The sequence below is a fragment of the Anneissia japonica genome, unplaced genomic scaffold (assembly GCF_011630105.1).
Source record: "Anneissia japonica isolate Jap-2015-1 unplaced genomic scaffold, ASM1163010v1 scaffold2003_len1103335_cov173, whole genome shotgun sequence".
NCBI lineage: Eukaryota > Metazoa > Echinodermata > Crinoidea > Comatulida > Comatulidae > Anneissia > Anneissia japonica.
The window spans coordinates 178,063-189,133 of NW_022758706.1; the positions used below are offsets into that span (position 1 = coordinate 178,063).

Here is an 11,071-nt window from a genome sequence, read left to right on the forward strand (position 1 = left end):
GTGGCTTATCTCAAGCCAGGGCTGTGTTCCTATAGTAACTAGGCCCGGCGTGCCACTGTGTTTAACTTTTCTAAGCCGTTCTTTAATCGTTGCGGGGGGTCTGGGGGGGGGGGTCTTGCATTGACTTCCGGTAAAAAAAATGACCAGTCAGCATTCAATTATGTACGTTGTGAGCCAATGTACGTTTCGAGCCCAATGTTTCCAAACTAATTTCCTGGTTACGGTTCATTATTATGCAAATTCTCGCCTGGCTAAACCCGCTAGTCTGAACGCCCGGCAAAGTTAAGCCGGACTTAACGTCGATCCGGGCTTAACTCAAGCCTGGCTTATCTCAAAGTCTGAACGTAGCCTCAGTCAATTGTGATATCACCATTGTAACTCCAACATTACATTCCTATCTTAGACTGTGCACTAATTTTTAATTAGTGCATGGTTTGTAGAAAGTCAAACAAACTGATAATGTATTGTGCACACCCCAAGAAAAATTCTAGTCTTTTCAATCTATTTAGCTTTAGAAGTGGCCAGACTGGCCTACAGTAATTATGTTTTCTATATGCAGTATATTAATTGTATTGAAGTGTACTTTAAGAATTTATTTTTAGAAAGTAAAAAAGGCCAACGAATATTAATTGCTGGTTTGGCTGTCGACAGTGAAAATTTGAAAATACTGTAGGATCAGTCAGTCAGATTTGTTTCCCGTTTTTCTTTGTATAGGCATAACCCAGTGATTCCAATTTGGACAAATTTGCAGGCTTGAAATTTTTGAATAGTGATATAAAGGTCACAAATAGTACTTATATTTTATTGCATTACATTTATGCGTGAAATTTTGGTCCTTAAGCATGAGACATACCCTACATGCATGAGTCTCACTCACGCATTTAGGGTCTGTCTGTTTAAGATTTGGTATGTAACCCTAATTTTCTTAAATTCAAGGATAGCCACTACTCTTCCAGTGCATTTCTGCTGGCAAAGTGGTAACCACTCAGCTAAAATTTATAGTTAAGGTTTTAAAATAATTAATTAGTTAAAGCTGACTTTTTCATACAGCATAATACTAGTATTTCATGCTACTCAATAGGGAAAATATATTTTTGCAAAAAAGAATTACCGTAGTCATTGGTACTTTGGTAACTCAAATTTTGTGTCATGAGATCAAATGTATTTAACTTAAAATTACAAAACAAGCTTGGAAGTAGTTAATTTAAACTTGTAGCCTTATTTATTGTGGAAAAATTGATTTTATGTGATTAAAATTGACCATATTTTGGCATAGAAATAAACAGTTTTGCAACAATACACAAAAAGTATGTATTGAAAGTTATAGCGCCCTCTATAGATCAGATTTCATTAATTTATTATTATGATCTCAAGATGGAAGCTTGGTGAACCTGAAGGCAGATAACAACAAATTAAAAATCCAGAATTTAGCTAAATTTTGATCAAAATACTTTGAAAAAAAGTAAGAAATTGTATTATTAAACAAAAAACTAAAGAGAGAAAGTGTTTTCATGGGAGAACTAAGGTTGCATGAAGGCAAGGCAGTTGTAAAACACTAGGTTTTGTAGTCTTAATTAATGGGAGAGGACTACGTATTACAAACTAGCTTAGTATCTAGGCCTAATGTACAACATACATACTCAGGCTTCCTTGTTCCGTTTGGGAAGCTGGAGTAATTTGGGAAGCTTAACTAATTTGCACATTTAACCCGTTTTTGGATTTGAATAGCAATTTAAAATTCTAGAAATAATATAGTGTCGGAGTTCTCAGCTTTCAGTAGTAAAAAGAGAAATTTCCGGTAGCACCTATGAGTGCAAAATATGTACTAATAAAAATTACAGGTACACTATAAAAACAATGAAACAGTAACAGATGTGGAATGTCAAAAAAAAAAAAAGGCTGACAGGATGAAGATTTATGGCTTAATATATCTTGGCTTTATGAGGTTCACAATAATTTATCAATAATCTGACAAATTATGTTAAGTCCCGATGGAAAACTCATTTTCTTGGGCATTGAACAATGTATAGTAATTTCCATAGCATTTTGTCTCTATTTCCGTAAATGGTAATTAACACAAATTTCCATTAGTATCTTTGGAAAATTTGAGGAATTTCCAGTTGTTCTTATTTTCTAAATACACTGTTCCATTTAGGATTTGCAATGAATAATTTAGGCCTAGTTATTCATGTTTTTTATGTGTCTTATTGGATGGGGAAATGGAAAAAAGGGTTTTGTGGTTTATTGGGTTTTACCCTCCTGAAAAAGATTTTGAATATTACGATAAAACCCATAGACCAAAACGAATATATAAAATCTAAAATTATTTTAATTGATTTTAATTTCTCTATTAAGATCAATTATTTATGTTTTGTTAGTGTTAAATTTGAATATACTGTAGCGATAGGCATGTTTCTGTGATTATGTCTATAGCTCATTGCCTCATGGATTGTTGTGAGCTCCATCTACTAAATTTACAAAGTACATAAAAAGGCCCAATCAGATACAAATGTAATGCCTATCATAAAACTGCAATTTCATAGTGTGCCATTGGTGGTGCCACAGATTTCCAGACAAGGAATCAAAAGTGCCAATTAATAGGTTTAATGTTTGGAGTAAACGTCCAAAATTCCCGACAGGGGTCCACGTCCACCTCAGCCCTGCAATGTTTCCTGATGAAATGGTCCAGGGTTGCCCAGCTGGTTCTTTACCCCACTTGACCTCAGCTAGCACCTCCACTGTAATATTGGACTATATAATCCCTTATCTAAATCCCAGATATTTATCAAATTTAACTTATTATAAAATTGAGTTACATCTATATGATTTATAAATAGCTTCCACACAGCTGCTAATTAAAGGATTGTCTGAAGGAGGCAGTATGGATGACGCTAATCTCCCAATAGATACAAGGCAAGAGGTTGCATTCCTCAACGACCTTGGACCACCAGACGATTTCCCCGATGCAGGTGAGATCGATAATGTCGAGACTGAAAGTGATGAAGATTTTGTACTTCCCTCAAAGAGAAAAACAAAAGCCAAGCCGAAGGTAAGATACCTTTAAAATGTTTCAATATGCACCCTAGCAGTTTTTTATGGGTTTTGATGGCATTATTGTGATGCTCACTGGAGAGCAATAAGTATTAATTATAAGTTATTGAGTGCTAAAAATGGTACAATGGCCATAAGAGCAATTGCCCCCCCTCCCCCCGCCACCTTTTGGAAAGTTAAAAAAAAAAAAATGAAAAAAAAAGAAAGGCAGAAAAAAAAAAATTGATCACCCAAGGCGCCTGAGAGGTTATTTCAAAGCATTTATAAAACAAAAAATTTGTGGGGGAGTGCAAGGACCCCCTAGTGTGCCGTTGTCTTGATCGGCCCCACTTTTGGCCTCCTTCAGCTCCCCTTTCGAACATCTCTGGATCCGCACCTGAAAAATAAAAAGGGTACCTGGGTTTGAATGAGTCAGTTTTTCCCTGGCTTTCATTTCATTTTAATAAATCATTTTTTTTCTAATACTGTTAGCAAACTTCAAGAAAACGCAAGGCTCAGGACCCCGACCAGCAGATGATACCCCCAGATGAAAAAGAAAAACCATTTGGTTGTAAAAGTAAGTTAACATTACAACTTTGTAAGATTACAGAAATCGTACATCGCAGATATGTCATTTTTCTGAGTCTCGGTGTGTAGTGGTATTAGAATCTCTACTGGTCTACGTTGTAGGTATCATATGTGCTACATATACATACTGTTTATCTCTTATATTCAGGCCTGTAATTGGAGGGGTTTCTATAGTTAACTGACCCCCCCTCCCCCTTTTTGAGTGAATCCCACTCTGACAAGCCCAACCACCACCAACAACAAATCTCAAAATGATGATGAAATTCACCATTTTCTTGTTAGGCAACTTCAGCTCCTGGGAACTTCTCCACCTGATCCTCACACCAGAGCTCTCCACCTGGACTTTATCTGGGCGCTTAGGCATACCTGAGCCTCTGACTTTCATAGGGAAACCCTCTCCCCTCAAGAATATTTTGGTTACAGACCTGTATATAATCTTTTGTTTTGAGATTTTTTTTTCTTACAAGTTCTTGCTGTCATAATCCAACTGCTGTGTTAACTTGATGCGTGTGTGTTTGTTTTTAATTCATTAATAGAATACCATTTTTCCCCCTTTTTCCAAGTAGAATCATATACATTATCATACTCAGGACTGTTGAGAGAGGGGTTTTCTGAAGGACCCCCACTAGTCCCCTATAGGGGCCATGTCGGACAAATTTGAACAATTACACAAAGACGAAAAAATGTAGCCAAAGGCATTTAAGCCCTACACATTGGCTGGGAAGTAGATGGGCGAAAGAAAAAAATTTGCCTCTACCCCTCCACCACAAAAACCCAAAAATACAAGGCAGGCCATACAATCTCTCAGCAGCTCTGTTTTTTGGTTTTTTTTAAGTTTAATTTAAATCTGGTAAATACATCTGATCAAGATCACCTTTTTCATCTACATTTTACATCATGTGTTTCAATTCACTTATAAATGAAAACAGTAATTAGAACACAAATAAAAAAAAAAATAGGATAATGATAAGAAATGACCAGCAGGACTACAGTTCTATTATTGTTATTTTTGGTCAATGGAAGTACATTTGATGAAATCTAATTTTAAGTATTGGTTAATGGTATTTATTAGCCTCCCAAGTAATGTACAGTTGAGGAAGGTGTTTTTAAAAATATTTTTGACAGGGTTCTTGTTTGGTTTATCAATTGTATTTTGCTGTTCTTTATTCTCACTTACCAAGGCTGATATTGTCAGTTTATATGAACTATAAGGAATAAATAATTATTTGATTGTAATTATTATTATTATTTAATTATTGAATCAGTTTTGGTAGTACAATATTTATATCTGTTAATTTATTCCCAATGCTAGTGTCAGAAAAAAATACTATATACAGTAAAGAATATCTATTAGTAGTTTATAATTTACATGAAAATATTAAACTATATTAAAGATTACTATGTTCATAATATTCTTTTAATACTGTAAGATTATATAATTGTGTAAATATATTAGTCAATATATAGCTATATTTTAGGTAAAAATGTAGTTCTTATCCTAATTTACTTTGGACTAGACCAAGTTCTCTGTGCTTTGTAATAAGTGTTCCTTTATTTTCCCTAAATCATTTAAAATGGAAAAAAATTACATGACAACCTCTTAAGTAATAATAATTAATAATAATAATAAATAATAATTATAATTAAATTATAATACTAATATTAATAATCTAATAGTTATACTGTAGTTATACTAATTTATTTGTTAGTGTCAATAACAACAACAATAATAAAGTTAATATACAATAGAAGCCTTGGTCTTTGTTTGCTGTTGTGTTCTTTCTATGTGGTTTGTGGATTATTCTTGTAGTATGCGGGAAACGATACCGTAACCGAGCAGGTCTCAACTACCACGTCACCCACACCCATCAGGACGATGAGGAGGAGGAGGAAGCAGAAGTGGTACCGAGTTCTCCCTTGCCAATGCCGTCAATGAACCATCGTGAGTTGGTTGAGGAAAAATAAAAGCATACATTAATAACGGCATGCTGAACTCACACCTGGTGTTCTAACATTCAATAATTTGTTTTTCTCTGCAGTGATTTTTACCGCCTCAGAAATGTTTGAAATTTTCGGTTTGCTTAGTGCACCCTCTGTTGACTGAAAAAAAAATTTTTTTTTTGCTGTTATGGTTTTTTATGCTGACTTTCATTTTGGATAATGAGCTTATATTTTTTTTGTTTTCCTATTTATCTTTCTTGTTTTATAAATTGTTATTAGTAAATTGGAGTAGATTATTAAGGTTTATAGCACTGAATGACACTCATTACTGGATTTGATATTAATGATATCAATCAACTTTTGTTTCTTTATCAATTGTAGTTGCTTGCATCATCTGCACCTTTCAACACTTTCATTAATTTATTTGTTCATTCAGACTTTGTTCTTTCCTTCATTTCATCTTTTTTATTAACTGCGCATTTATCACGTATATAGTAGTTAGTAAATTATAGTAATTAATAGTTTATCTATATCAAAAATATATCGTCATAAATATACTGTATATCATAATATTTTCATCATGAATATATATCTTAAATATACGACTACATAAATATATATTTAAAGTATACCACAATTATTTACCACCATAAATATTTGTCTACATAAATATTTATCCTCATAAAGATACCATCATAAACAAATTGATATTGATTTAAAATGGTCCTTCCAAAAAATCATTTTCTTTTTAGGTTTTCCAGGTATACTAAACTCAATACGGGTGTCATTTCTAAATGACATAATTTATAATATGAATACTAGTTTGCTCCAATTCTTGGTTACTAATTTATACTATTAAATTTTTTTGTCAGCTGCCAAGAAAGTCAACGGAATAGCTGAGGCTAGTAGCTATTGTGATTTCTGCCTTGGTGATGCTAAGAAGAATGTAAAGACAGGGGAAGCTGAGATCTTGGTATCGTGCTCAGACTGTGGACGATCCGGTGAGTCAGACAGTTACATGTTCTGGGGCTATGAATGAGCGCATTAAGTGGCTGAGCAGTACAGCCATAATATCTGCACTGATTCAAACATCATCTTGACTATGGCTCTGGTGGTGGATTGTCTTCTCAGATAAGGGCTATAAACCATAGGCCCAGTGTACATAATTTGCTCATGTGAACTTCAAAGAACCCAGTTCATCTTTTGGGGCATGTACAGGGATGTAGTTATGGTGGGCCACCCAACCGTGGAAGTTTTCCACCCAGACTAAAGCTAATTTTATGGCCCTCCACCCACCCTTATTAAAACACTTTTTCCATCCTTAAAATCTACCCTTCATTGTTTAGTGTACCGATGTTATCATCCACCATTAAAATTGATACTACCCACCCCAGGTTGCCTAGAGCTACAACACTGCATGTATACAGGATACATTGGTGTGCTGGTCCATGCAGCCCCTAGTTTCCTGTGGTTGCAGGATGTACCTACATAAAAAGTATATAGGGTGACGCAGATAGGCCAGTGATGAGTATACTTGCAAATACATTATTCTTTTGTGTTGTACATATTATGCTGGTAGCTATAACTGCACAAATACACAAATTGCAACACAGGAAAATATGTTATAATCTAAATCTAAAAGTAAATTTGAAATTTCGGTGTTGTGTTTTATTGTTTGCAATTGGAATTGGAGGCATGCTTCAAAACATGTTGTGAACAAAGGGTAATAAGGACTTAAACTGTTATGTAAGCTCATTAAACCAGGTTTTTTTTTTAAGTGGCTTCTGTTAACTTGGGACTACTAGTTTAATTTCACTAGATTATTTTTTGACATTCTTTGATACTGCTGATAGAAATAAGATTTATATTAGTTTTTATTTTGCAATCTCTATCTTTATTGCAGGCCATCCATCTTGCTTACAATTTACTGACAGAATGACATCAAATGTGAAGAATTACCGTTGGCAGTGCATTGAGTGTAAATCCTGCACATTGTGTGGAACTTCAGACAATGATGTAAGTCAGAAATGATAAATAAGAAATATTTTGTTTGTATCCGACACATCTCAGCGTTTAGGATGTACTGGTGATGTGTTTAGGATGAGCTAGTGATGTTTTTTTGATGTACTAGTGATGTGTTTAGGATGCACTAGTGATGTGTCTACGATGCGCTGGTGATGTGTTTATGATGTGCTAGTGACGTGTTTAGGATGCTCTAGTGATATGTCTAAAATGCACTAGTGATGTTTCTAGGATGTGCTAGTGAAGGGTTTAGTATGTGCTACTAGTGATGTGTTTAGGTTTGCTCTTGATGTGTTTAGGGTGTGCTAGTAATGTGTTTAGGGTATGCTAATGATGTGTTTAGAGTGTGCTAGTGATGTGTTTAGGATGCACTAGTGATGTTGACACTGTTCAGCAGAATGATGTGTCGTCCTGGCAAGATATGCTGTTGTTCACTGGTATTGCAAAGCTGAGACAATTTTAGAAATGCCTTGCCAACACTGCTGATAAAATGACTTCTTATACACCACTGAATTAATCAAATGTTAAGGCCACTATTGCGGTCTCTTTAACGTACAAAATACTGTGCGCGTATGTATACTATACTTCACAATTTTGTTTTCATGTATCATTATAATGATGGAATGATTTGACATAGTACTCATTGGATTGAACTAAAACCTTAAGATTTTGAGGGAAGGTGTTAGTATATCAAACAACATATCTTGCTTTTTTTATGATTTCAAAATCTGAATAATTGTTGTTTGTCTCATAGGATCAACTGCTGTTTTGTGATGATTGTGACCGTGGTTACCACATGTATTGTCTCTCGCCACCGATGTCCGCTCCTCCTGAAGGTACATATAACACAATTATTTTAAGGGGCAAAGGGAATCATTTGTCCCTAGGTAATCTCTATTGTTTCAAATACATTGTCATTTAATGCTAAACAAATTCATGATTATTTGGGGTTTGCCATGCCAAAAACCAGCATCAACTACCAAAACAGGAAAATTGACATTTTAATATGTACATATTTTCCATATTATATGCTTTAAAATGATGTCATTTACTGAAATTGACTTATTATTGCCAAAGTTATTACGGAAGTATTACAGCTTCTCTGTACTAATGCTAATTACTCTTTGGCAAGCCTCGTTTATGATATTTCTTTCAAAATAAACTAACCAAATATAAATGTTCTTATTTTTAAAGGGAACTGGAGCTGTAGTCTCTGTCTCCAACAAGAAAAAGAAGGTTCGGTCCCTGGTGTTGAATCATCGTGAAGTAATGCATGTTATAATACCACTGATAACTCATGCACTTCAAGTGTTCACTCATGCACGACTAGGCTCACTCAACCGTGAAAATATTCACCCAGATTTGAGAATGACAAATTCAAATTGATATTGCTTTATGATGATGCATGTATGGTGCTTATTCCTAAGTAAAATGTTTGCTGGCAGCTTATATATTAATATCTATAAGTAGTTTGTTCATAAAGTTATATAATGGTGCTGTTCAAACTAAGCTAAGGAAAACATTTGTTTCTAAAACAAACAGAGCAATTTACATCATAATTGTTTTGCTTTGTGGATGTCTTAATTGTTATTAGGCTTAATGTCTCACATATTTATTGTAAGGGAAAGTAAACTTTTATATATATAAAAACTTTATTACGAAGAAATTTTAAACAACTCTTCTGTGTTCCATAATCATGATTTATCACATTTATTAGTATAAAAACTAAATTTTACATATTTTACATGTTATTATGGTACTGTGCTACCAGCAGTATTATTATAGTAACATGTTGTTTTGTCCATGTAATATAATAATACAAATATGCAAGATTTGTATTGTGCTTAATACAGGAGGCTTCTATTTAAAATTCCCTCCCCAACCTCCCCCCCAAACCTGTTATGGCTTTTGTACATAAGTTACGGAATTACATACCCCGATATTCAGTCTTACAGGCCCATACGTTTAATACCTGTTACTGCCAACTACAAAGTAAACATGTCTTAAAGGATGTAACAGATGATGCCTCTACATCTAAAACCTTATGTATTGTAATATAAATGTACTAGCACAAGTATAAAGCTGAAAGGTTGGGAAGGAAAACGTTTAAAGATATATTCAGTGGTGTATTTAGGAGTATTGATATGTGGGTGGGGCCATGGTATCAAGAAGAGAGGGGCACTAACTGCAGTGACGACAGTTTTGAAATGGCTGATGATAGGGTGAACAAGTGAAATTTGGGGGGTGAACAAGAGAAATGTGGTGTGGGGGGGGGGGAAGAGATCCTTTACAATTAAGTAAGGGGATACTAGCTAAAAAAAGATAATAGGCACCCATTTCCTACACTACCACAAATATGGAGCAATAAGACTATTGAATATTCGGCCATTGGTGTCTGGTAGCGGTAATATAGTATCATACCAATATGTTGTACCATTGTGGTATCGGTATTGGTTTGTAGTACACAATAGTATGCTTCTGCCTCCTGTTATTAAATGTGACCGTGTACCAGTGACACTACATAAACATATTTGTTGTAGATAAATTTAGATTAGATATTGTAGTTATCTGTAACGCTTAGCTGTTAATGTGTACTCCGAAGTATCATACAAATAAATAATAAATAAACAGTCTAAACTCCTGTTTTTAATATTCTTGTTTTATTATACAGTATATATTTATATAACATTTGGTAAAAAAAAAATTTCATCCTTCCCAACCTCAAATAATGTTAATCTTTATGTTATGGCATTTCAAGTGTTTGACGTGTATAAACAAGTCTAGCGGACTCAACTGCTCTAATAGTAACAGTTAGTAATAAAAAATAATCTGTATCTGTATGTCAATAAATAGGCCTATATGACATACGTAGCTGCTTCAAAAATATTTTTCATGGGCTTCTACTTCATATGGCCAGGATGTTGTCCTGTGTATATGACTGCACCTGCTGATCTTTCAACTGTTAGTGAATAACACAGTGGCCTGCTTTTCATTTTGTCCACATAATTCTGTCTATTTGGGTTTTTTTTCATTCAACATTCTTTTCTGGAGAGTACAGTATTGTTCTCAGTTGTATGCAATACACAATAATAATTAGAATAGTGGACAAGGACAATATATAAATATTATATAATATATCTAATAATGAGTTAGATGAAAAAGATGGTGGCCCCCAACGCCCCGCTGGTACCGCCTCTGGCTACAAAAAATGATGGGTTTCTACAAGGACCTGGGGAGGTCTTAAGCCCTCACACCGGACAGGTCAAGCCCCCCCCCCCCGCCGGACTGAGCTCGTCGGGCAGTCAGACCATAAAACATATAAAAATAGGCCAACACGTTTGTCACTGTCTGAGAGTGCCATTTTCTGCCATCCAGAGGTTTATATTCTTCAAAAAAATCTCATTTGGGAGGAGGAACCCCCTCTCAACCCCTTCCTCCAGATCGAGCCTATGAGCTCAAGTCCCCCTGTTGGACAACTTAGCCCCCCCAG

The 11,071-nt window shown here is 34.7% G+C and overlaps 1 protein-coding gene across 2 annotated transcripts in view; it reads left to right on the forward strand.

Moving 5' to 3' along the window:
* LOC117125382 (zinc finger protein ubi-d4-like) overlaps positions 1-9,830 on the forward strand; it is a 13,001-nt gene extending 3,171 nt beyond the window's left edge. Inside the window, exons 3-9 of one of the 2 annotated variants that reach the window (XM_033271879.1) lie at positions 2,838-3,049; positions 3,523-3,607; positions 5,429-5,560; positions 6,432-6,560; positions 7,463-7,575; positions 8,336-8,417; positions 8,776-9,830. In XM_033271879.1, coding sequence (XP_033127770.1) covers positions 2,838-3,049; positions 3,523-3,607; positions 5,429-5,560; positions 6,432-6,560; positions 7,463-7,575; positions 8,336-8,417; positions 8,776-8,846 — 824 coding nt within the window. In that variant the 3' untranslated portion in view covers positions 8,847-9,830. The remainder of the gene's footprint in view (positions 1-2,837; positions 3,050-3,522; positions 3,608-5,428; positions 5,561-6,431; positions 6,561-7,462; positions 7,576-8,335; positions 8,418-8,775) is intronic. The other variant, XM_033271880.1, reaches the window with a different exon arrangement.
* The last annotated feature ends 1,241 nt before the right edge of the window (positions 9,831-11,071 follow it).